At 39.6% G+C, this 27,893-nt stretch overlaps 1 protein-coding gene across 1 annotated transcript; it reads left to right on the top strand.

The window, feature by feature from the left end:
* The first annotated feature begins 908 nt into the window (after positions 1-908).
* On the top strand, positions 909-27,680 carry CCDC198 (coiled-coil domain containing 198). The gene is made up of 7 exons (XM_054239974.2): positions 909-1,270; positions 3,744-3,826; positions 14,648-14,734; positions 16,132-16,230; positions 17,120-17,279; positions 22,292-22,414; positions 25,968-27,680. Exons 1-7 carry the CDS (start codon positions 1,048-1,050, stop codon positions 26,201-26,203), a joined length of 1,011 nt encoding a protein of 336 aa, XP_054095949.2. The 5' UTR covers positions 909-1,047; the 3' UTR covers positions 26,204-27,680.
* The last annotated feature ends 213 nt before the right edge of the window (positions 27,681-27,893 follow it).

Genomic DNA, 27,893 nt, shown 5'->3' with positions numbered 1-27,893 from the left:
TTGGGAGGCTAAAGTAGGCAGATCACTTGAGGTCAGGAGTTTGAGATCATCCTGGCTAACATGGTGAAACCCCTTCTCTACTAAAAATAGAAAAATTAGCCAGGTGTGGTGGTAGCAGGTGCCTGTAATCCCAGCTTGAGTGACTGACTCAGGAGAATCAATTGAACTGGAGAGGTGGAAGTTGAGGTGAGCTAATATTCTGCCACTGCTCTCCAGCCTGGGTGACGGAGAGAGACTCTGTCTCAAAAATAAATCACTTAATTTAATTTAATTTAAAAACATAGTAAATAGGCTATCTTTAAAAACTCAAGGTTTACTTAGACCATTTATTAAAGAAGTTTGTCCCCTCATCCCCAGGAAAAAATTTTCTATTATCCTCCTGACCTGCAATGCATTCATCCCCTTCAAAGGCAACTCATCAACAGAAAAATCAAATGACACTTTAGCCACTCAGCTGCTTTCCTTCATATTTGAAGCATAAATCATTTAATTAAAATTAAAGATTAACAAAGCCTTGGTCATTGGCATGCATCCTCTTAATTCCAAAGATGGCTTAGCTATTCTTAGCTGTCAGTTTTTTACAAAGGTATTTGCAATGAAAGGGTCAACTTTAGACTTCTCTAAACCTCTGCTCTACCTCTCTCTCTCTCTCTCTCTCTCTCTCTCTCTCTCTCTCTCTCTTTCTTTCTCTGTTAATAACCTTCCTGGTGTTAGACTGGTGTTAGATATTTGTTTAATAATCAATAGTGGCTTCTTTTCCTATCATTGAGTATTTCAGAAAGTAGCATAACCAAGTCAATGTTTAACTGGATTCTTTGGGTCTGAAGTGGCAAAGTTGAAGGAAGTCTCCATGGAAACCAGCCTCCCAGGAAGTGGCCAGAAGGGTTAGTGTGCAGTGATATAGAGCTAGAAGGATGCCTGCTAGAAGGAAATGACTGCTTTGTAAAGCCAGGGTAAACTTCTGAAATGCCTTGATTAAAACAAGCTATATTAAAGACCCCAAAACCACTTCAGTCGCAGCTTTCCTCTGAATGTCTTTCACATGAAATGGGCCTGAGTCGCTCTAAGGCTCACCCTAGGGTGATCAAAGTAGCACCTTTGCAAAACAAAGAGGGAGAGACTCCCTCGGCTGGCCCTGTGGACTTTGCATTCAATCAGAATTTGGAAGAAAAGACTTCATATTTGCCGGCAAGACTGCAGGACCAGAATAAAGCTTCGGAAGGGCAGCTGCCACCTTTACAAGAAACCTCGTATGGAAGATATTCTGCAGGTAAACATAAAACCCAGCACGAGATGTGTGCATCTGGATCAAGGAGCATTATTAATAGATTTATCTGACTGTCTCCATGATCTCAAAAAGTTCCGAAATTACTGAAATGTAAAGGAATTTAGGCTATCTTTGAAAACTCAAACAGATCTTTCAATGAAGATTAAATGTCAATTGAAAGTATTCTGGGTACATTAGAGTGGGAGTATAAACTGCACAAAGGGCTTTTCACTGTTCTATATGAGAAGGAAAAATCATTTCCTTTCAGCTCAGTTTGTAATGCTTTCAATGTTTATACCTAGCTTTGCCAGACGATTAAAATTATATAGATACTAATGTGATAAACGATAGCAATCACGTTTCAGTTAGATTCTAAATTTAAATCATTCTCTCCAGTACAGTTTAATGCACCAGGCTTTGTGGTTTTCAAAACAGCACTTTAGGAGTGAAGTCATTCTAACGTGAATTTTGAAACCATCCTAAACAGAATTGATTTATTGCAGTCCAGAGGAGTGGATGAGTCACCCTTTCCCAGCCCCACATTCTTCATGGTCGTCTGCAGAACGAACAGAATTCTTTAACATTATGATTGGAAGCTCTAAGCCTGAAGTGGCTATAAATTATCCTGGGATATTTTATAAGCCATGTAAAATATTTTATGATGGCCACAATGATAATTAAACAGATATTCTCACTTAGAAAGAGAAATATATGTTTATAATATACACATACGTATACATGTATATTGTTTTCCCTTTTCTTCACCTTCTGGATCATTAACGCCAAGAAGTTTCCCTTATTGGAAGCCTTGTTCAGAAAGCCTCACTTTTTCTTTTGGTACCTAGTAAATCTTGCCTGGAATGATTTTTTATGGCTACTGTCTGGAGAACTGATAACCTTTGGTTGGTTCCATATGACCTATTTTTATGTTCTTTATACTCTCCAAGTTCTTAAGCACATGGATGGGAATTTTCCTCTTAAAATTTTTTAATGGTAGATAGATATATAGGTGATTAGACATGATTTTAAAAATGGAGCATGAATGTGTAATAAGAGTATGCAATGCTCCTCTTGAAGAATTCCTTTTTTATTCAAACTCCCTTCCAGAGTTTTAAGATTTTGGTAACAGAGACTCTTTTTAAAAAAAAAAAAAAAGATTTTGGTAACTGAATAAATGGTGAAAGCTGATTCATGTGCTTTAGAGTCCTAACTGGAAAATGTGCTTATGTTTGAAATGACAAAATCACATTAAATATAAATAACCAGGAGATCATGAGGATTCTGATAAGTATTTTCCATATTCTTACCCCAGCTCCATCAAATACCAAATCGTATGACCTTGGGCAAGTTACTTCATCAATTTTTTTCACTTGTAATCAAGGGTAAAAATAAATGCCTGACATAGCCTATGCCATTTGAGGAGAATCTAATTAAATAATGAAATAATATCACTAAGATCATAAAACAAAATAAGTAGTAGGAAGCTTCTGAAAAAAAAATAGCTGAAAATACTTACATTTTTAAATCCAATATGTTTGTTGTTCTTTCTGTCCTGCTCAGTACACTGGCATCTTTTCAAAAGAAAATAAGGACATGGTTTCCATCCCACTAAAAGTTAGAACAAAGTTCCTAAAATGGTCATTCACATGTCTTAAGGATAGAGATGCATAATTACTCAGGGATTTTTTCATTTTAAATGCAAAGTGGGACTGTAAAATAGTCTACGAAACAATCTAGAAATCAGACTGTGCCCAGATTGTTAAAAGGGAAGGACAAGAATTTCATTCATGCAGCGTTGGTCATGGTAGCACTCCCAAGAGCTCAGGATAATCAAGCTGGAAAATAAAATCCATATGGACCTGTTGAGCCTCTCTGTTTCCTAATAGAGGCTTAACTCTGTATTCCCGGCTTGTTTTATCAGGAAAGAATATTGCTATGTTGTATTATAGTAGCAACCTGTGGACATTTCTTTCCTAGTTAAAAGGACTATTTGATTGTGATTACACATAATCCATTTCTTTCTCATCTTTGTGTAATCACCTATCATCTATTTTATCTGAGAAGATTATTTTCATTTTTTAAAGTTACATGTTTTTTCTGATGTCTTATATTTTGGGGAGGAGATTTTATGGAATTAAAACAAGTCAGTAAATGTCTGTTTACCAGACCAAATTCTGTTTGAAAAATACTTGCAGTCAACATATTGGTAATTTTGTAACTCTTTCCCTGCATATGAACCTGAGTAGGAAGTTAAGAGAGCAGAAATTGAATCCTGGGTCTAGACTAAAATAGTGTCATTTGGACTAATGTGGGTTCCCTGCTTTCTGTGTTTCATCTCCACATTCAACCCATGTTAGATATAAATAACTGAAAAGGTACAAAATTGTGTTGACAAACTCTAGTAACCAATGATTGCCTGGTGTAATTGTAAATTATATTTAATGATTTACTCTTTTTTATTCTCCAATCCTTCAAGCTTCCAGAGATGTGTATTTTGACATCCCATTGGAACACAAAGAAACAAGTATTATTAAAAGGCATCCACCCCAAAGACTGCAAGTAAGATGAATTTAAAAGGCTTCATAAGGAATTTCTTGGATATAATGGTAACATCCCTTTTTAAACTGTAATCATCAAAGAGAGATATTGATAATGACCAGGCTATTAATGAGAATGTTCTTAAAGAAAATGTCATCATTTGCAAAGATGATGCTACTTTAAGATTTCCTTTAGCAATGATTGCGCTTTTTAAGACTGGCAACTGAAAGAAGCAAGTTTAGTAGCAAGGACATAGGTGTGATGGGACTCAAGGAGCTTGAATCTAGCACTGATTAGTTGGGTGACTTTGGGAAAATAACTTGTAATAAATAATAACAGCTACTACTATTTAATTACCCCACTACAAGTCAGACACTATACTAGGTGATCTAATCTATTGTCATTCCTTTAATCTTCTTAGCCACCTATAAAAAAGGAAGAATTCTCTTTGTTTTATAAATGCTAGTCAGAGAGTTCAGTCACTAGCCCAAAGACTCGCAGAGGCCAAATATCAACCAGATCTCCAAAGTCTGTATTCTTAACGGTCAGCATAAGTAATTTCTATAGCCCGTCTATCTTTAACCTTTTATTGTTCTAGATGTTAACTGGTTGTTTAAACTGGGGACACTGGATCCCAAGGAAGCAAAGCAAGAGCTTTAAATGCATTCACCTTAATAAATATTTAATGGGTTCTCTCTAAACAGCTATATATTTTAAGAGCTCTCAACCTAAAAAGGGAATGCATAGATTAAAGTGGTCCTTGAAAATGAGCATCATTGGAAGGAAGATTTGGGGCTTTCTTGTGAGCAGGATCTATCACTGACATTTGAAGCCAAATCCTACCTGCTACACAATTCACCCAGATGCCTGGACCAATCCCAGGCATGTTGGAGTTCATTTGCTGGGGATTAGTTCTGTCTCAGTTGGTTTTTATTTACCGGTCTTCTACAGAAGCTCACACCTATTATTTGAAGTGATTATATAATTTTGTCCCAAAAGAGTATCTTTTCCCCAAATATTAGAAACTATAAAATTATTCTTTAAAGAAAAATAAAATGAAATATAACAAATTAATATCTAATTTACAAGTTTTTACAAATCCTCTAAGTAAACAGGACAGTTTTAAAATGTGTTTTATTCCTAAATCAAATACTTCCTTTCAAAGGAGCGTGTTTAATAGTTTCTGTGAAGCCTCTAAACTGATTAGTTCAAATAGAAGATATTACTCTAGTGAAAAATATTTGTCTAGTACTTAAGAGTTCACAAAATACTTTTTATGTCTATCAATTCTAAACAAAGAAGGTTAGGCTAGGCTTTGATTCTCTCAATAGTCAAACAAGGTCAAAAAGAGCGCTTTGGTAATTCAAAGTCAAACACTGCACCTCCACCTCCATATGCACACACCCTAACTAACCATCTTAAAAACAAAGAATCGAGACATGAATTATTTCAATGCAAAAACCATGTCTTTTTCCTCTTCAACTTTTAAGTTCAGGGGTACATGTGCAGGATGTGAAGCTTGGTTACATGGGTAAACGTGTGCTATGGTGGTTTGCCGCACAGATCAGCCCATCACCTCAGTATTAAGCCAAGTACCCATTAGCTGTTTTTCCTGATGCTCTCTCCCCACCAACCCCGACAGGCCCCAGTGTGTGTTGTTCCCCTCCCTGTGTCCATTTGTTCTCATTGTTCAGCTCCCACTTATAAGTGAGAACATGTAGTGTTTAGTTTTCTGCTCCTGAGTTAGTTTTGCTGAGGATAATGGTTTCTAACTCCATCCACATCCTTGCAAAGGACATGAACTTGTTCCTTTTTATGGCTGCATAGAATTCCATGGTGTGTATGTACTACATTTTCTTCATCCAGTCTATCATTGATGGGCATTTACATTGATTCCATGTCTTTGCTGTTGTAAATAGTGCTGAAATTAATATACGCATGCATGTATCTTTATAATAGAATGATTAACATTCCTTTTGGTATATAACAAATAACAAGATTGCTGGGTCAAATGGTATGTCTGCCTTTGAGAAATCACCATACTGTCTTCCACAATGGTTGAACTACTTTACATTCCCACCAAAAGTATAAAAGCATTCCTTTTTCTCCACAACCTCACCAGCATCTGTTGTTTTTTGACTTTTTAATAATAGCCATTCTGATTGGTATGAGATTGTATCTCATTGTGGTTTTGATTTGCATTTCTCTAATGAACAGTGGTGTCCAGCTTTTTTTCATGTTTGTTGACTGCATATATGTCTTCTTTTGAAAAGTGTTTGTTCATGTCCTGTGCCCACTTTTTAATGGAGTTGTTTGTTTTTTTTTCTCATAAATTTAAGTTCCTTGCAGACTCTGGATATTAGACCTTTGTCAGATGGATGGATTGCAAAAATGTTCTTCTATTGTTAGGTTGCAAAGATTATGCCTTATTCAGTCTTATGTCTTCAGCCATTAATACTTAATATGAGCTCCACAAAAGTTTGTGAGTGAAATGAATGAGTGAGTGAATGACAATAAGACCCATCATCCTTGCTGGAAGAGGGAAAAAATACACTCAACGGGCACTTCCTGCTACTGCAGACCTATAATCACTGTATTAGAAGTGTGTAGCATCACTGTAACATCTCTGTATTAGAAGTCTCACTGACTAGCAAAAATAACTAGCATGATTAATTAGAAGGATATAGAAATGTTTTATTGAACCAAAGTTGTGGGAGACACTTAAACTTCAGGGAAGAATTGTGATTTGGAACCTGAAATGCAGAACTCTCTAAATGTCTGCCCTAATCTCGTCTCTGTGAATTTGCTATATTTTTCTCTCTAATGATCAGTTTTCTCTATTCCTCAGGCACAGGCACACAATGAAATATGGCCACCCTGAGCTTGTATCTTTTAGTTCCACTCAAATGGATAGATTGGCCTTCTTGACTCCAATTCCAGATTCCTAGAAGAAAGGATATTGGCTCAGCTTTGCTCATGATTCCAGCTCTGGTCCAATGAGCTATGTCCAGAGGATGTGCTCATGCAGTAGATACATGGGCAGAGGAGTCACCCCTGTAGACTCTGGAGTCAGCTCCCAAAGAGGAGGGAAATTGCTAGAAACTTGGCAGACACTCCCAAAGATATCAGCTATAATTATCTTCACAAATGAAGCTCAGCACGTTTTCCAGCACAAATGAGTTTTTGAGAGAATAATACATGCTGGGCCCTCATGACATGCTAATTAATAGCCTAATTTCTGCCAAAGAAAATTCTCAAAGCATTTTTAATTATTAAACCAAATCTAATTGTATGCTAAATTATTTGAGTTATATTTTTGGTACCTTCTACTTCCTAAACATCTACTCCTCAAATAAAGAGAAAGTCACGAACTAGCATTATCCAACCTGGAGCTGAGGGGCTCTGACAGTGTCCACCAGGGAACTCCAAATCAAATGTACCTTTTTATTGAAGAGTTGATTAGTACTGTCCCCTCTGGCCTGACCACCTTCTTATCCAACCATTTCAAGTCTAGCTTAAGTTGGAGGTGTTTTCCCCACACATATAGTGTGTCCTCAAATGATCTCCTTGAATAACTCCCTCATCTCAAAATATTTGTTCAAATCTCACTGTCCCTATAAGACCCATCCTAGCCAATCAATTGACATTGCAACTTTCATGTCAGCACTCTTGATTTCCCTGGCCCTTCACCAGATTCCCAAATCTCCTAGCACACGCTTCAACTGATTATGCTGACCATTTGTTTTGTTTGAGAAGTCAAATAATCCAGAAGTCTTAAGACAAATGATAACTTATATTGTAAAATGAAAATAAGATGTCGTTCTAACCGATTCTCCAATAGTTTCTTTCACTGTGTTCTCTTTGAAGATGATGAAGTGAGACATCCCGCTCCCTGGCCAGGGAAAAAGAACATGCATATAAACCCAGAATTCTGAGGCAATTTCATCTGACTGGTTTATTTAGCTGAAGCCAATTTCGCCAACAATTTTTTCTGCAGTGTTCAAATCAAGTGACAAATGATTTAATGAAGAGATCCCAGTTGCAATGTTAGTTGCTGCCATCTAGTGGCTTTTGTGAAGGAATAGCATGATTCCTTAAGGCTCTTTTCAAAAACCAGGAAGAAACTCAGCCTGGAGAGTTCTTGAAGATATACATCACTTAACCCTTGTTAGAATTAGAACTCAGGATTACGAAACTCACCCAAAACCACACAACTACATGGAAACTGAACATCAGCTCCTAAATGACTACTGGGTAAATAACAAAATTCAGGCAGAAATAAATAAATTCTTTGAAAAAAGTGAGAACAAAGACACAACATACCAGAATCTTTGGGACACAGCTAAAGCAGTGTTTAGAGGGAAATTTATAGCACAAAATGCCCACAAGAGAAAGCATAAAAGATCTAAAATCAACACCCTAATATCACAATTAGGCAAGAGCAAACAAATTCAAAAGCTAGCAGAAGATGAGAAACAACTAAGATCAGAGCAGAACTGAAGGAGATAGAGACACAAAAATCCCTTCAAAAAATCAGTGAATCCAGGAGCTTATTTTTTTAAAAGATTAACAAAATACATAGACCACTAGCCAGCCTACTAAAGAGGAAAAGAGAGAAGAATCGAATAGATGCAATAAAAAAATGATAAAGGGGATATCACCACTGATCCCACAGAAATACAAACTACCGTTAGAGAATACTATAAACACTTCCATGCAAATAAACTACAAAATCTAAAATAAATGGATAAATTCCCGAACACATATACCATCCCAAGACTAAAACCAGGAAGAAGTAGAATCCCTGAATAGATCAATAACATGTTCTAGAATTAAGGCAATAATTAATAGCCTACCAACAAAAAAAAGCCCAGGACCGGACAAATTCATAGCCAAATTCTACCACAGGTACAAAGAGGAGTGGGTACCATTCCTTCTGAAACTATTACAAACAACAAAAAAAGAAGGACACCTCCCTAACTCATTCTATGAGGCCAGCATTATTGCAATACCAAAGGCTGGCAGAGACACACACAAAAAAGAAAATTCCAGGCCAATATCCCTGATGAACATTGATGCAAAATCCTCAACGAAATACTGGTAAACCAAATTCACCACCGTACCAAAAAGCTTATCCACTATGATAAAGTCAGCTTCATCCCTGGGATGCAAGGCTGATTCAACATATGCAAACCAATAAACATAATCCATCACATAATCAGAACCAATGACAAAAACCACATGATTATGTCAATAGATGCAGAAAGACCTTCGATAATTCAACAACTCTTTATGGTAAAAACTCTTGATAAACTAGTTATTGATGCTACGTATCTCAGGATAATAAGAGCTATTTATGACTAACCCACAGCCAGTATCATACTGAGCAAAAGCTAGAAGCATTCCCTTTGGAAACCAGCACAAGACAAGGATGCCCTCTCTCACCACTCGTATTCAACATATTATTGGAAGTTCTGGCCAAGGCAACCGGCAAGAGAAATAAAGGGCAGAGGAAGTCAAATTGTCTCTGTTTGCAGATGACATAATTGTATATTTAGAAGACCCCACCATCTCAGCCCAAAATCTCCTTAAGCTGACAAGCAACTTCGGCAATGTCTCAGGATACAAAAACAATATGTAAAAATCACAAGCATTCCTATACACCAATAATAGACAAACAGAGCCAATCATGAATGAACTCCCATTCACAATTGCTACAAAGAGAATAAAAAACCTAGGAATACAACTGACAAGGGATGTGAAGGACCTCTTCAAGGAGAACTATAAGCCACTGCTCAACGAAATAAATGAGGACACAAACCCAAAATTAACTTAAGATGGATTAAAGACTTAAATGTAAGTCCTAAAACCATAAAAATCCTAGGAGAAAACCTAGGCAATACCATTCAGGACATAGGCATGGGCAAAGACTTCATGACTAAAACACCAAAAGCAATGGCAATAAAAGCCAAAATTGACAAATGGGGTCTAATTAAACAAAAGAGCTTCTGTACAGTAAAAGAAACTAGTATCAGAGTAAACAGGCAACCTATAGAATGGGAGAAAATTTTTGTAATCTATGCATCTGACAAAGGGCTAATATCCAGAATCTACAAAGAACTTAAACAAATTTACAAGAAAAAAACAACCCCATCAAAATGTGGGCAAGGGATAGGAACAGACACTTCTCTAAAGAAGACATTTATGAGGCCAACAAACATATGATTAAAAAGCTCATTGTCACTGGTCATTAGGGAAATGTAAATCAAAACCACAGTGAGATACCATCTCATGCCAGTTAGAACAGTGATCATTAAAAAGTCAGGAACCAACAGGATGTGGAGAAATAGGAATGCTTTTACACTGTTGGTGGGAGTGTAAATTAGTTCAACCATTGTGGAAGACAGTGTGGCAATTCCTCAAGGATCTAGAACTAGAAATATCATTTGACCCAGCAATCCCGTTACTAGGTGTATGCCCAAAGGATTATAAATTATTCTGCTATAAAGACACATGCACATGTATGTTTATTGCAGCACTGTTTACAATAGCAAAGACTTGGAAACAACCCAAATGCCCATCAATGATAGACTAGATAAAGAAAATGTGGCACATATACACCATGGAATACTATGCAGCCATAAAAAAGAATGAGTTTATGTCCTTTGCAGGGACATAGATGAAGCTAGAAACCATCATTCTCCACAAACTAACACAGGATCAGAAAACCAAATAGCGCATGTTCTCATTCATAAGTGGGAGTCGAACAATGAGAACACATGGACACAGGGAGGGGAACATCACACACTGGGGCCTGTCGGGGGTGGAGGGCTAGGGAGGGATAGCATTAGAAAAAATACCTAATGTAGATGATGTAGGTAAAAATACCTAATGTAGATCTATGATTAACTACATATTTTTACTATCACTCCTGACCTTGCCCATGACCTTGGCTTCACTCGTGCTCTACTCTGGGATTATTACTCAAAATCTCCTCCTTTCCCCTTCTTCTCCTTCCCCTTTTCCTGCAGTGTTCTGACTTGATAATTTAGATGTTGATGGGGGCAGTAAACCACCATGGCACATGTATACCTATGTAACAAACCTGCATGTTCTGCACATGTATCCCAGAACTTAAAGTATAATAATAAAAGAATTGTGTCTTTAAATAGAAAGGCTGAAGATAGAAGAAAGAAATCTGTTGTTAATTACATATTTATACTATCAAAGCAAACACTTGGTCTATGAACTTATGGATAAATGAGTTTATTAAAGCAAAAATTCTTGGCTTTTTCAGACTCAATTTTTCAATAATATTCCACAAAATATCCTCTGTAGTCTATTTTGATGTCATTCCTTTATTCACTGGAGGCAATGTGGAAGTCAATGGCCCCCAACCTAGAAAAAAATCATCAGAATCCCTGGGAGAGTATTGAAAATACGTATTTCCAGGACATATCCCAGACCTGTTGAATCTCAATCTCTAGTGAATGGGCCAGGAATTTCTTTTACTTTTTTTAATCCCTGAAAAGTCTGGTGATAAACCATTTTGGAGAACATATGGTGCAAAAAAGAGCTTTGGATTTGGAGCTGGACACACTTGCACTTGAATCCTGGAGATGCCACTTTCTAGCTGTGCAACCTTAGACAAGTCAGCAACCTGTCTGAAATGGGAACTCATCATAATTATCCACAAGGTTCACATGACGATTGAATGAGATGACATATTTATAACCCTGGACATGATGTGCAGTAATGGCTGCAAAGGCATGTAGGCCTAATGAGAAAGAACCGAATCCTGAACACTTTCCCTGTCCAGAGGATGGCACAAACACTTGTTCTCCCCGACTTCTAGAAATTCTGCTTTGATCATTGCTAATTCTTCCTCCCATAGGTGCCTTGAGAGGCCCCTCTCCTTTGGCCTCCCTTCCTTTTCTCTCCTCCTTTTCTTGCAGTGTTCTGACTTGACCAGCGGCTGCCTCTTCTGCCTGCAGGACCCATTTGCTTTGCATCTTCATGTCCTGCAGAGTTAAGCCAGGGGAACAGAGAAACTCCTCTTACTAGGACTGATCACCTCTCATTACATCTTTGCTAAGCTATGTTAAAAGACCCACTTCCTCCTCTGAGGTGAGAATGGAACCAAAAACCACTTCCCACCACAAATGCAAATTACTACCTGGAACAAGTCTAACATAAAGATGAGCTCTTCCCCTTGTTGTCTCTTCTCTGTCTCCATATCCTTTGCCCTTCTCTTCTTTACCAGGTGTACTTTGAGCTGCTCCAGCAGAAGGGACTGCTGGGTTCTCTCCAGTCCAGGACCAGGGACATAGAAATGGTTCTACAGGGAAGTAGTGGGGGACCCAGGTCATGCTCCCTATTACCAGTGCTGAATATCTAGTATCTATCTTCCACAGTTCCACTCTCTCTTTTTATCCTGGTCACCTTGAAGGCCAAGTTGACTTCCAAATCTGCCCCTTAGTAATATAACAGATCATACCAAAACAAAACCATTTTAAAGTAAATTAGCATGCGCCTTCAGCATTGGACTACAGTGGGAGTGGGGCTCACACTCTGCTGCAGCATCGTGTCCTCGTGGTTTTCCTCCTGCTTCTTGAGCCATCATTTTCCAGTCTCCTTGGCCACCAGCCTCACCACTGGAACTCCTGGAGTCTGCAGTTGTTGGCTCTTCTCTTCTCACTCCTGACCTTGCCCGTGACCTTGGCTTCACTCATGCTCTACCCTGGGATTATCCCTCCAAATCTCCAGCACAGATCTCTCCTTCCAAGCTCCCTATATAACTCAACATCTCTGCTGGCCTGTCTTTAAGGTGTCCCAAACTCAATCTGCTGCAAATCAAATTTGTATTTCCCTTCTACATCCTACCCAAACTAGGTCTTCCTCTGGATTGCCCTTCACAGTGAATGATAACACCCTCCCTCCCTTGCACTGAGGACTCTACTCCACTTCACTAACCATAATGAATCTTATTTGGTCAGCTTTAAATATTTGTAGAGCTCATCGATTTCCCTCCCTCAACCCCAGTCCATCATCTTTGTCCTCAGAACTGATCTCCCCACATTCATAATTACCCCTTTCTGGTTTCCACACTGTAGCCAGAGTGACCTTTTTTAAAAAAAGAAATGTAATCATGTCACTCCTTTGCTTAATGCATGCCAGTGGCTTCCCATTGCTCTTTAGGGACCACCATCTTGATGTCCTGCCAGGCTTCTACCTCACCTCCCCAGCTCATTCCAAGCTGCTGTTTCACTTACTCTAAACAGCAGCCAACCGACTTCTTTCCATTCTTTAACAGATCACGATCACTCTTCACTTCAGGGCTATAGCACACCTTAGCCCCCTTAAAACTCCCAATCTTGCCATTTCTACTGAAAAGGTACTACCTTAGGGCACTTTCTTGAATTGCCTCCCTAGCCCTTTCCCTCCTGCCTTAGTTTGCTAAGCCTTCTGTAACAGAGTACCACAAACTGGGTGGCGTAAACAACACAAACATTGCCTCCCAGCTCTGGAAGCTGGAAAGCTGAGATCAAGGTGTCCCTAGGGTTGGTTCACTCTGAGGCCTGGGAGGGAGAATCTGTTCCATGCCTCTCTCTTGGCTTTAGGTTGTTTTCTGGCACTCTTTGATATTATTCACTGGTTTGAAGAACCATCACTCCAGCATCTGTCTTCATCTTCACATTGTGACCTGCCTGTGTGTGTGTCTGTGTTCTGATTTCCCCTTTTTTATGAGAACATTATCATATTGAATTAGGGGCTTGCCCTACTCCACTATGACTTCATCTTAACTAATTATATCTGCAATGACCCTATTTCCAAATAAGTTCACATTCTGGAGTGCTAGGACTTCAACATGTGAATTTTGTGGGGAGGCACCATTCAACCCCTAACACCTCATTTTTCAGCTTGAGTCCTTCAGTTATGTAGTGTCATAGTTCTGCCCTGCAGATTTTTTCTTCAAAGCACTAACCACAGTTTGTAATTATCACTTGAATAATCACACAAGCAAAAGAATATCTATTATGCATAGATTGTAAGCTCCATGAGGGGCCATGTCCTTTTATGCTGACCATTGCATCCCCATGTCTGGCATGTAGTAGTCACTGAAGGAACAGATCAACTCCATGTTCCCCATTGCATGTCAGTGTAAGAAGACCAGCCTTTGTCTCCCAAACCTGCTTGGTCACTTCTCAGTACTCAGTTTTCTAAGGCACTAAGGGCTGGAGGCAGACCTGTTGATATGGATTGCTGCCCAGTCTTAGTGGCCCCCTGAAACTCCAACACGATCTCTATCAAGCCAAGCCCCTCCTAGAAAAAGACAGCTCTGAGATGTGTTAGACACTTTCATTTTAAATGTGTCTCGTAATCACCAGTAATCACTACCAAAAAGGTTCTCTACGGATCTTTAAAACAGATTGCTTCCCTAAGGGCTGGAATAGTTCAGCTGGGTACCTAAGGGATGTGTAAAATAAAATAACTTCCCAGTGTCTCTTTTATCGCTAATATTCTAAGATCCTGGTGGTTTGATAACTTTGGACATGGTCCCTCAATGCAGATGGAAGAGGATTCCTAGTCTTCTAACTCTCTGACCAACATTTAGATCAATAAGGCACTGGAGACAGTACACTAGAACAATAAAGAACACAGAGAGCTTGAAAAGCCTTTTCCACCAATATAACTATAATGCTGTTAGAATCACCTTTCCTGTATGCTCCCAGAAATAAGTGCTGTTTTTGCAAAGTGTTAAGATAGTTTAATGTCTGGCTTTTGTGTTTCATCATCTCATGGCATGAGGAATGCTGACTGCTCTAAACGTTGAACTTCTAGAAGCTTGAACCCATTGACTTGCCGCGAGTAATTACTTCGGGAAGACTCCTGAGCCAGCGAGAAGCCAGGACAATGCACAAAGCAAAGGTGAGCTGCAGCAGTAACCCGACAGGGAGGTGAACTGAAGGTGGGCGACGCGGGATTGGGGCACTGGAGCACGCTGATCCTTTCAAGCGCTCTCTGCACAGAAAAGTTCAAAGACAAATCAAACTGTTAAGTCGTTCAGAGTAAGAACTTTTCAAAGCTATTTATTCTCTTCTATGCATGCCTCCAACTGGCCGTGGCTTTTACCTCTTGCATGAATTCTGCGCCCTTTCCTGCTTTGTGTTAAAAATGGCATTGTGGATGAGACTTTTACTTACAAATTGTTGATTCTGAAAGTTTTCAAATCTGTGAAAAATTCAGCATAAGTCCTCCCTTTCATTCCTCCCCTCAGTTTAAAACTTGCCCTTTGTTCTCAGTTTGCAGGAGAAATCTTATCTGCAAGTTATTTCTAATTTATTTGCCACAACCTCACCAAAAAGTAATCCCAGGAAATGTCTTCTGTGTATCTTTTCCCTGTTATGCACTTGTAATGCTCTGTTGACTAGAACTCCCCTTACATAGAAATGAAAGCTGGGAGGTAGAAGCAGATTTTCACCACTTTCCACCTCTAATTTGTTTTGGAGCTAGCTAGGTGCTGCTGTGTGGCTGGCTGACTTGGTAAAGATGTCCCGGTACAGTCAGGTCCTCAAAGCCATGTTTGTGATGCCAACAGCATCTGCGGAGATGGCCCCTCCCTGAGTTCACATCAGCTGACAGTCACTATCCACACAGCAACACAAAAGGTGTCACCAAACACATCACCTTTCCTGGCGACAGCAAATGACAAATGAAGGTATGTTCACCTCTGGCTGCCCTCAATAACCGTCTGCACTGTCCCAAGGAGTCTATGATGCACTGGCAGGGAGACATTCAGAGTAACAAATAAGCTCAAATCCTCCCTAAACTGCAATATTCTCCAAGGCTTAGGCTGGCATATGGAAATGTACTCTATAGAAATAGATTCCATTTCACCATTCAGTGGATTCCCTCTCATTTCATAGCCAGCCAATTAGTCAATGGTAGAAGAGGCAGGGAGAAAAAGAAAGGTTTCCCCAAACCAGAACACATTTCTGGGGAGATAACATAAGTATCTGTTTACAAGGGAAGTGATATCTTATCAAAAATGAGATGTGGAAAGATATTCCCTTTTAAGCTTTGAAAAACTCTATAGCAATGTTAAAAACTACATGTATACACATCAAAGAGCCACTTCATTCATTGATGGTGACAGAAAGGACTTGTCAGGGACAGACAATGGTCCGCTTTTGCCATCACAAGATATCTCTCTGGGTTATGACTGATTAAGATCTCACTCTGTTTCAAAAAGGATCTAAGCTTACGAATTGCAGAGTCAGTAACAAATTGCCCCATACTAACAAGTGTGTTGTCTTTCATAGCAGGTGCTGGAAAAGAAAATGCAGGTTCCAATGTACACTTCTGAAAACAGACAATATTTGCATAAGATGCAAATGCTGGAAATGATCCGTAAAAGACAAGAGGTAAATATGAGAAGAGAAAAGTGTTATATTTACCAAATTTTCATCACATAATCACTGCCCTGACACGTGAATATATCAAGCATAGATAGCCAGTCTTTACTTAGCATTTTAAATGTAGTCATTGAGGCTGAAAGTTCAACTACTAAAGCTGAGAAGAATCAGGAAGATTCCTTCTGCTAATAATCTTGTTGAGTCTTTTCTAAGCTTTCAGTCCTATCAAGGATGTATCTGGGTGTCTCAAATCTCCATTTAAAAACAGCTCCTATGACATTCTGGACATAGGAAAATGGGCCTAGATCATTTTTCTTGGTTTAGTGAAAGGGGGAGGGGGTGAGTTGTTCTTCATTCTGTTACCTAGGCCTCTCTCTATAAATCATGCCATAGAATTACCTAATGAGAAAGACGTTTTTTAACAAAACTCCTTTACCAGTAATGCCTGTAACTGTCATATTCCAAATTCCTCCCTCTAGGAAATGAGTCTGTAGTTACTGCTCTCTGCAACTCCAGTCATATCAGCTAGCCTACAGAAACACATTTTATAAGGGTCCTCAAACGAACTGAGCCATACCTTTTTGAGACTGGGCACACTCACCTTTCTCCTAACAAGCCTGTGAATAAAGAAAGTTCCTATACCTTCTAACAGGAAAAGTTAGAAAGTTCCTATACCTTCTAACAGGAAAAGTTAGAAAGTTCCTATACCTTCTAACAGGAAAAGTTAGAAAGTTCCTATACCTTCTAACAGGAAAAGTTAGAAAGTTCCTATACCTTCTAACATGTTCTGGTTAGAAGACTGCAGATGTCTACTACTTGCAAAGTGGCTGATCTGTCGATTTATTCTGGTGAAAGTAGCTTGGGAAGAACATGACCATTTATGGTTGATGATTTTCAGGCCCAAATGGAGTTAAAGGAAAGTCTTCATGGGGAGGCAAGAATTAATAAGCAAAGTCCAAGGGACCACAGAGGCAAGAAAATCCTTCGAAGCACCCCAAGGAATGATGCCCATGACCTTCTAACCATGTTGCCTGATGAAATCTTGAGCAAAGGTCCTGGTGAGTCATGTACATTTTTTTAGTAGAATATTTCAAGTGTCTTTAAAACTTCATCAAATAAACTACCAAGGGAGGGAGCCTGGTGAGAAGACAGCAAACAGCTTTGAGTTCTTGCTGAGATTTTTACTTCCCAGAATATAGTGGGCATGTTGTCATGTAATTTTGGATGGCTGGGAGGAAAAGACAGAAGCTTAAGCTTGGTAATTAAATGTCTCTTTCTTTGTATGGGTTTAATATGCTTTGCATGCATCATTTCAAGCCTTGCCTTATCCCTAGAAGGAGAAAAGGCAAAATGGCCTCATCTTGTGGTTAAACTGAATGAATCACATACAGATACGTTGCCTGTAGTCACAGGGCAAATTTGCTTCAGCAGGTTGGGTACAGAGAAGTGCAGACACTTCTCTCCCCGACTCCACCATTTTCCCTGCAGGTCAACCCTCTTTGGCACATTCAGAACTTCTAGAATCAATCACTGGCCACCCTAAGCTTCCTCTTCCTGATGATCTGCTGGCTCAGTGGGCAAGGCCTCCAATGTCAGTCTTCCCTATCTCCCTACAGCTGGTCAGTCGCCAAGGCCTGCTGATGTCAACCAGCAGTAAAATCTGCCCTTTTTCTTCCACTCCCAGTAGTATTGCCTTAGATCCAGCCCTGGTCCTGTTACACCAAGACTCCAGCCATAGTCTCCTGACTGGGCCCCTCCCCTTGGGTCTTACTCTCCATCAATCAACCCTTCACTTCAATAGCTCTCCATGTGGAGAGCATCACCTGGGAACCTGTTAGGGCCCCAGCCAGAGTGACTGAATCAAAAACTGCAAAAGTTTTTGATTCTGGGTTTAACCACCCCTCCAGGTGATTGTGATGCCCTTAGAGTTTAAGAAACACTTAACTTTAAGTGATTCTTAACTCTATGCGATGATTAAAGTATCACCACAGACCAGCAGCATCAGTATCACCTGGGAGTTTATTAAGAAAGGCAGAATTGGAGATTGTACCCCCAACCTACTGAACGAGAACCTGAATTTTATCAAGATTGCCAGATGATTCTCATGCATGCCAAAGTTCTAGAAGCACTGCACTAACATCAGAGTAATCTTATGAAATTCAAATCTGACCGTTTCACTCTCCTGCTTAGAAAAACAATAATCCTCCATGATTCTTTGTCAGCCTGATGACAACATCTGCACTCCTTAACACGGAGCTAAGTGTGGTGACTTAAGCCTGTAGTCCCAGCTACTCAAAAGGCTGAGGTTAGAGGATAACTTGAGGCCCCAATTTTAAAACCTAGCCTGGGCAACATAGCAAGACCCCTGTCTCAAAAAAATAAAATAAAATAAAAAACTCAACATGGGACTCTAAACTTTTCAGGATCTAGTCATTGCCTACCTAGCCTTTCTAGCTGCATCTTCTGCTGCTCTCACACCCAGCCCCACATTTCAGCCGGGCCAAATCGTTCTATACTCTCAGATCGCTCTATGCTTTCTAATGGACAGGTTTGTCCACAACTTCTACGCTACATTGCCCCACCAATTAGAGCCCCATTAAGTTTCCCTTGTTTGTATTTCCCCAGGGCAAACCTACAGTTGAAATTTCCAGTATTGTTCACACACATAGATTACTGTGCTGTGGGCCAAATCCCCACATGAGCAGGACGGGCTGACCACTGAGAGAGCCATAGAAAAGCTGGCTACGTCTCTGGAGGTCTTGAGCTTCTAAAATGCAAAATGGCCTGCTGAAAGAGACACTGCTCCTGCTCAGAGAAACAAGATGCTTAATCAATATGTTAATTAAATAAGAAAGGGCTGAATAATTTAAAATCTACTTGGGGCATCTGTTTAACATATACTCCCAGGTCTCAGAATGAAATATGCTTTGTAGTCACATAAACAATTTTTACCATTTAAACAATACCTTAAAAAATACATGCAAAACAATCAAGAAAAAAAAGCCTCAGCTAAAGTTAGACACTTAAGAGTCATCACTTGAGAGCAGGCCAAGAAAATCCAGCACTGGCTAAGTCCTTGGAAGATGTCTCAGACCTGGAGGGGACCAAGGAGAAACTGGCATGTGGAGAAAGGAGTTTTCCTCTGCTCTCCTGATGCTTCTTAAAGCTGCTTCATTTTGTTCAAGCTAAGGTTTATTGAGTGTTTACTATCAGCCAGGTACTGTGGTTTGCCTTTAATATGCATTCTCTTTTAATTCTCACACAGCCTAGAAGGTAGGAGTTACTGTTTGCCCCAGTGTGATAGAGGCAGGATTCAAGGCCAGGTCTTTTTGACCTGCACTCTCACGCAGCCCCACCAGCACACCAAGGGCTAGAAACTCTGTCAAGGACAGCTTTGGAAAAGTTTGCAAATGTAGGGGTTATGACTGCTTGACCTTATTTTCAAGAGACGGCTGCACTCTGAGACTTCTGAAAGGAAAGTTAAAGAAACTGGCAGACTTTGGAGCTCATGTTCTCCTGGAAGTGACAGTGTAGAGAAGGGAGGATAGGCGGAGTAACTCAGGCAGGAACCAATTCAAGCGCCAGGCAGGGAGGCATAACTGTATCAATAGTGCATAAAAGCTCAGATCTAAACAGAACGACCTGAGGAGCTTCTCAAAAACACCCAGTGTTAGAGCCAGTCATGGTGGCTCACACCTGTAATCCCAGCACTTTGGGAGGCCAAGGTGGGCAGATCAGCCGAGGTCAGGAGTTCAAGACCAGTATGGCCAACATGGTGAAACCCCGTCTCTACTAAAAATACAAAAATTAGTTTGGCCTGGTGACAGGTGCCTGTAATCCCAGTTACTCGGGAAGCTGAGGCAAGAGAATCGCTTGAACCTGGGAAGCAGAGGTTGCAATGAGCCAAGTTCATGCCACTGCACTCCAGCCTGGGCGACAGAGCAAGACTTCATCTCAAAACAAACAAACAAACTAAAGAAACACCCAGTCCTGTCTCCATCTTCATCTTACTGAATCTGAATCTCTAGGTTGAAGGCGAAAGAATTTTACTTTTTAAAAGTTCCTCAAGTGATTTTGAACATTAGCCAGACTTAGACGAACTAGATAACCCTTAAGAGCTGTTTCAACACTTCAATTTTATGAGAACTTTTTCTTTGTAACAACTCATGTGCGTGTGTAGATATGTGTGTGTGTGTGCGTGTATAGATACACATGACAAAATGAGCCTAGAAAATGTGGATTTTACTAGCATGAGATAGAGAATGTTAACTCTTCCTGTTATAAGGATATCATAATTAACTAGACTCTCAGAATGACATGTCTGCATCAACTCACTTGCCTATTATTGAAGTTGTTGGAAAGAGAAGGCAAATATCACTGGAAATTTGTTTGATTATGGAGAAATTACAGTGCCTACAGAGGATATCATTCTGTTCTGTGCATCAGTTTTCACTGTGCATGTAAAAGTGTAGGATATCTGGATAACAATGGATACAGCTAGTATTTATCAAGTGCTTCTAAGAATTTTAAATGCATCATTTAATCCTCATATTAACTCTACAAGGTGAAAATTATTACCACCTCTCTTCTACAGATGAAGAGACTGGGTCCAGAGACGTCAAATCTCATGTGCAAGGTCATAGCAGCCAGTGAAGCTGCTCTGGGATGCACGTGACTCAAGAGACAGGGCACCTGACTCCTGAGCCGACAGGCTTCACCTCTATGCTTGGCATTTATCCTAGCGGTGATTCCTTTTTACTTATTCCCAGAGCATCTTTGATTTCTTTCCCTGCCTTCTAAAAGTAGTTCACTTTCTCCTACAAGTGAAGTGTAGCTAAGATCACACACTTACATAAGCATTCTACTATCAGCGTCTGGTCATTAAGGATTCTCTGCAGCAGTCTCCTCTTACTTAATGTCATATTCGCCCTTTCTCGTTCCCCTGTTGAAAGGTGAAATGAAGGTTGTGGCTCTCTTGTGAGACAAAAGTCAGTCGCTGCTTTCTACTGCATCTTTGAAATGAAATCACCTGTGTTTTACATGTATTTTACATACATTCATATAATAAATTACATATTCAGTCATACGACACAAATTATATATAACAAACACATAGTGAACGTCACTCTTCTTGGTGTGCAAGTCTATGAGCTTTAATGTGTTTATGTGGCTCCTACCCTTTGCTGAAAGCCGTGGTATGAAGGGACATAGTGGGTGGGAAGAGCACTGGCACTGACCTCAAAGCGTTTCCCTGAGCCCCAGTAGTGCATCTACTAAATGTAAGCTCCATGAAGGCAGGGACCTTTTCTTGTTTCTAGAATAGTACCTGACACATGATAGCCGCTCAATAAATATTAACTGTATATTTTTCTAAATAATGTTATTCTTGAGAAAGAATATAGCTAAATCCTAGTTATTTAACCTCCATGAATCTGTTTCCACATCTGTAAAATGGGAATAAAGCATTATATACCATGTAAGTTTTATGTAAAAATTAACATGAATGAAAGCACATATAAAATGTAATGTATGGCTGGGCTCTCTACAGGCCATGGCCATGCCTGTAATCCCAGCACTTTGGGAGGCTGAGGAGGGTGGATCACTTGAGGTCAGGAGTTCGAGGCCAGCCTGGCCAACATGGCGAAACTCTGTCTCTACAAAAAATACAAAAAATTAGCCAGGATTAGTGGCGCATGCCTGTAATCCCAACTACTGGGGAGGCTGAGGCAGGAGAATTACTTGCACCTGGGAAGCGGAGGTTGCAGTAAGCTGAGATCATGCAACTGTACTTCAGCCTGGTTGACAAAGAGAGAATCTGTCTCAAAAAAAAAAAAGTAAAGTGCCATACAAATGTAAGGGAATATAGACAAAACTGAAGAAGGATAGAATTGATGTCTTATAGTGAAAACACTCATGTGCTTCAGGGATGTGTCACTCTGAATCCATTATTTGAATGTCACCTTCAAAATTCTGGTCTTATCTGACCACCTGCACCGTCTTTCTATAAAGAATCTTGTTCTGTTTTTTGTTTTTTGGTTTTTTTTGTTTTGTTTTGTTTTTTTTTTTTGAGACGGAGTTTCGCTCTTGTTACCCAGGCTGGAGTGCAATGGCGCAATCTCGGCTCACCGCAACCTCCGCCTCCTGGGTTCAGGCAATTCTCCTGCCTCAGCCTCCCGAGTAGCTGGGATTACAGGCACGCGCCACCATGCCCAGCTAAGTTTTTGTATTTTTAGTAGAGACGGGGTTTCACCATGTTGACCAGGATGGTCTCGATCTGTTGACCTTGTGATCCACCCGCCTCGGCCTCCCAAAGTGCTGGGATTACAGGCTTGAGCCACCGCGCCCGGCCCTGTTTTATTTTTTAATATAGCTCTGAATATGAAATTCTGGGTTTGATATAGTAGTGATACATTTTTCTGAAACATATATTATAAAATATACAACCATCAAACAGTTTTCCTGCTTGATGTGATTCTTCTACTACCTACATCACTTCCTATTTTTCCCACTGACATCTGTTGCTTTCCTCTCTCCCTAAATTAATTTTGGAGTAGGATACACTTTCCTTTACTCGCTCACCTGAAACCCATTTAGGTTTTTAAAGACTGTGTTTTTATTTTTTAAAGTCTATAAACCACAGAGAAGTAAACAAGGATTTATAAAAATGTAACAAGCTATAAGAAATCTAGCTCAGCAGCTCTCAAATTTTAATGCTGTATTCACAAAACTATGTATGTGATACTTTATGAGTGACAATGGATTGATTGTCAAGGACGAAACTAAATATTTGAATTTTGTCTCATACATTAGACCTGAATTTTCATAACATCAAGGATATTGTGGGACTCCAGCTATCATTAATATTTCAGTAGATCCCACCACAAACAAACATGCTCTTTTGTTTCAGAGCTCCTGCCTATAGCTGGATGTTCTAGAAAATTCCTGTTCCCTGAGTGATGCCTCTGGTAGTTCTTGACTTATTTGCAGAGCAGAGATGATTGCACTCTGGAGCCCCAATGAACAGGGCCTTTCCTACGTCCAAGTTACTGACACTGCCCATCTCCCAAAATTCTCTGATTGGTCGGTTGTTTGTTCATTTATTCATCTATTTGTTCACCACGTATTTATTTAGCACATACCAAGAGCCAGGCATTGTGAGGTCGATTCATTGTATGGTGATGAGTCAGACAGATGTGGTTGCTGGTTTGTGGAGCTTGTATAGAGATGTTTAACAAAGATATGTTTAACAAGAGCATAACAGTTAGACCTAGTATCTGTGGAGTCAGGGAATGTTTCCATGAGGAAGGGATATCTACACTGAGATAAGAAGTAGCTGGATGAAGGGGGCAGGAAGGTATGTGAGTGTGAGGACCATGGGTGCTGGAATGTTCATAATGGTAATTAACCAGAGCACGTGCAAAAGCCCTGCAGTGGGAAGGAACACGGATGGACTCTAGGTGGATGAGAGATTCAGAGAATCACTGGAGATGGTCCTGAAAACATGGGCAGGGCCAAATCACACAGGGTCTTGTAAGCCATGTCAGAGAAAAATTTTAAACTCTATCTGAAGATCAATGGGAAGCCACTGATGAGGCAAGATAGTGGCATAAGCAGGTTCATATTTTTAAATTTCACTCTGTCTACACTGTGGAGAACGGGGGTGGAGAGGGGAAAGTAAGAGGATAAAGGAAGAACAATTATAAAGACACAGCAAAAGCGCAAGTGGGAGATGATGTTGGGACCGGGAGAGTAGGGTCATCATGAGGAAGGAGAGAAGCAGCCAGATATGAGATCTTTAGAAGACAGCATGATCAGAATTATCTGGTGACAGGTTAGATGTAAGTGGATGGAGACGGTAAGGAGGCCAGGTGGATTCCTGGGTTTCTCTTGAAGAATTAGGCAGATAATGGAGTAAAGGTAGTACCATTTGCTGAATTAGGGTATTTGGGATCAGAAGCACCTTTCTGAGAGAAAGTGGGGCTCTATTATTGCCAAGTAGACATCAAAGTGGAGGTGTCCGGTTTTACAAAATGTCCTTTGTAGCTTAGGAGAGTGACCAGGGCTGCAGACATAAATCAACGTGGTTATCTGCCAATGCTATCTAAAGAGGCAACTACAATCACTATAATAATATTCAAGGGGAAAAGCCGGTAGCCTCTCACTGAGGCCCAACAAATCACAAGGCATGAATTCTCACATTAAAATGCTTATTTCCAACTCATCAGGGTGTGTGCATTAAATATGCATAGCTTTTGTATGTCAATCATAGTTTAATAAAGTAGTTTTTAAAATATGATGCACAGCACAGGGCAAAAAGAAATGCTTGATTTTCTTATGTAACAGTACACAGCTTCAGATATCAAGGGCTTACATAAACTATGCTGAAAGATTTAGTAAACAATTATCATTAAGAAGACATCAAAAAGTTACAGTCGTTTCAACCATTCTAGTGGGAAACTCTGGGCTTTGACCTAGGATTATTGTTCTAGCTCCAAAGTGATTGGGAAGATTTTGTTTTCTTAAAAGCCAGCTTTCCTTGAACAAAGCTCCTGTTGCTTTCTGGAGTGCATTATAAAGAATGCTGGTCACTGCTTAAATAAAAAGCTAAGGTAAATACAGATGCACATAAATCAAATCCCAAACTAAAAATAAATAGCCTCTTTTAATAAAAAAAAAATAAAGTAAAATAGAATGCCTGATACAGTGAACTTCCCAGTATTATGGGTCTGGAGTACAGTTTAGACATCTGTTTCTAAAAGCCTGCATAGGTGATTCTGCTATGAAGCCAGAGTCGATGTGCATGTCAGAAGTACACATTATATGTCTCGCACATAGATGTTCAATAAAAAACACTAGGCAATGCCACCTGTGTGATATTCTTGCCCAAAATGTTTAACTTCAATTTAATCATAAGGAAACAATAAGGTAAGCTGAAATTTAGGATCATTCTGCAAAATAATTGACCTGGATTCTTTAAAATGTCAGCATTAGGAAAAATGAAAAAGACAATGAAGCTGGAAGAGGAGACAAAAGAGGAGAAACAGTGATGGGGTATAGAGACTGTGAGAGAGAGAGAGAAGAAAAGGGGAGAAGAGTATTCTTCAATTAAAGGAAACAGAGATGAGAAAATAAAATCCAATGTGTGATGCTAGATTGGCTCCTGGACCTAAAAAATAAAACTTAAACAGCAAATAAAAAGTAGCTGTAATGGGGATTATTGTGGACAACCATGGATATTTGAATATAGACCATATATTAGAAAATAGACCAAATATTAGAAAATTATATCAATGTTAAATTTCTTATGTGTAATAATTGTATTGTAGTTATGTAGAGAAAATTCCCTTGGTCTTAAGAGATTTGTAGTGCTATATTTAGGGGGGAGGTGACTGCAACTAATTGTGAAATGGTTCAGTTGAAAAGCATGTATATATATATATATAAAACATTTTTGATGCATATATATGATAAAAGCAATATGGTGGCAAAATGTTAATGTATTAGATATATTATTGTGACTTCTAGATTTAAATCTTTTAAAAAATAACTAAAACAATGTTTTATGCTTACAGAGACACCAGTTGAATTCATATATATGTAACTCAAGTTTATATATATAATTTTTCAAACTATGTATGTATAGTTTGAAAAACCACCAAGCAGATTGTTTATTAAGCTAGACACTTAATAAATAAATAAATCATTGCTAGGAAAAAATTAAATTAAATAAACTTTTTTTTTTGTAGGAAATTCACAGAATGCACAATTTTTTAAACATCAATCAGTGAATGACTACTGTCCCTGGAAAACTGGCAAAATGGAAACACGGCTTCATGAACAAGAGACCCAGGGACAGCTTCTCTGGGACAGTTCCAGCTCTGACTCAGATGAGTTGGGGAAAGATGAGAAGAAGCCACGAGCACTGGTGAGGACCAGGACAGAGAGAATCCCACTTTTTGATGAGTTTTTTGATCGAGAATAAGAATGCTATTCATTAACCTAGACACTGAGTGCATTGAAAGTTTGCTTTACTCTCAAAATCTTTCAAACTGATATATGAATTACTTTGAGGAAAGCAAATTACTTTGGTAAAAAGAAATGATATCTTTAGAGCCTTATGGTTAATAGGCCTGTTATATGTGCTATTAACTATTGCTGTATAACTAAGTGCCTCAAAACGTAGGGACTAACCAACAGCCATTTTATTGTCTCACTTTTCTGAGCGTTGCTGAGCTCAGCTAGATGGTTCTTCTGCTGTTCCCTTTTGAAATCTTTCATGTCATTGAAATTGAACTACATTTTGGACAACTAGGACTGGAGTAATCTGGAGTCCCCATTAGCTGGAGGTAGCTGGAGTAATCTGGAGTCCCCATTAGCTGGAGGTAACTGAGATAGCTGGACCTTGCTCCCTATTCATATAGTCTCCGAGCAGCTTCACATGATCTCTTCAGCAGGACACTGCAGAGATTTCTCTCATATGAGCCCAGGGCACCCAAAAGCAATTGTCCCAAGAGGAGGAAATGGAAGTTACCAGTCTTCTTAAAAGATACTCATAGATCTGGCTTTGCATCACTTTCAACAGGTTCTGTTGGTTAAAGTCATAGGCCAGCTTGGAGTTAATGAAGAAGAGGACTACACAAGGGCATGAATGTGGTCCTTTGGGCTCTATCTTTAAGACCTGCCACCTCACCATGGTTTTAAAAGGAAAATAAGATTTTGTAAAACAAATAGATGGACCGGGTGCAGTGACTCACACCTGTAATCCCAGCACTTTGGGAGGCCAAGGAGGGCAGATCACTTGAGGTCAGGAGTTAAAGATCAGCCTGGCCAACAGGGTGAGACCCCGTCTCTACTAAAAATACAAAAATTAGCCAGGCGGCCGGGCGCGGTGGCTCAAGCCTGTAATCCCAGCACTTTGGGAGGCCGAGGCGGGTGGATCACGAGGTCAGCAGATCGGGACCATCCTGGTCAACATGGTGAAACCCCGTCTCTACTAAAAAAATACAAAAAATTAGCTGGGCACGGTGGTGCGTGCCTGTAATCCCAGCTACTCGGGAGGCTGAGGCAGGAGAATTGCCTGAACCCAGGAGGCGGAGGTTGCGGTGAGCCGAGATTGCGCCATTGCACTCCAGCCTGGGTAACAAGAGCAAAACTCCGTCTCAAAAAAAAAAAAAAAAAATTAGCCAGGCATGGTGGTGCTTGTCTGTAATCCTAGCTACTCAGTGGGGAAGCTGAGGCACGAGAATTGCTTGAACCCAGGAGATAGAGGTTGCAGTGAACCAAGATCACTTCACTGAACTCCAGTCTGGGTGACAGAATGAGACTCTGTCTCAAAAGTAAAAAATGCTATTTACCAAAAAAAAAAAAAAAAAAAATAGACAAAAAAGTAGATTGGAGATAAATAAAAGTGAGTTTCTAAAGGAAAGTCACAGTAACGCTACATTAAACACTAAGCTTACTTAGGTCACTTTAATGTCAAGTGTGCAAGATCATTGTGAATTAAAGTTCAAAATTAAGACTTCTTAGATTATGATGTAGATTTTAGAACTCCTTAAAAATAAAAGGAATCTTATAAATGTTCAATCCAAAAGTTATCCCACTTATAAAAATTAGCTTTTGGGACAATTTTTAAGAACTTTTGTGTAAAATGCAGCTCCATGTTTAGCATAATC

The sequence above is a fragment of the Callithrix jacchus genome, chromosome 8 (genome assembly GCF_049354715.1).
Source record: "Callithrix jacchus isolate 240 chromosome 8, calJac240_pri, whole genome shotgun sequence".
NCBI classification, from domain to species: domain Eukaryota; kingdom Metazoa; phylum Chordata; class Mammalia; order Primates; family Cebidae; genus Callithrix; species Callithrix jacchus.
The sequence above is the reverse complement of the archived record's forward strand: the minus strand, read 5'-3'. Positions and strand labels throughout refer to the sequence as shown.

Coding starts and splice junctions, on each gene's coding strand:
- CCDC198 (XM_054239974.2), top strand. CDS start 1,048: ATGGGCCTGAGTCGCTCTAAGGCTCACCCTAGGGTGATCAAAGTAGCA. Junction 17,280..22,291: donor AATCTTGAGCAAAGGTCCTG/GTGAGTCATGTA, acceptor TTTTTTTTTGAG/ACGGAGTTTCGCTCTTGTTA. Junction 22,415..25,967: donor CCGAGTAGCTGGGATTACAG/GCACGCGCCACC, acceptor TTTTTTTTGTAG/GAAATTCACAGAATGCACAA.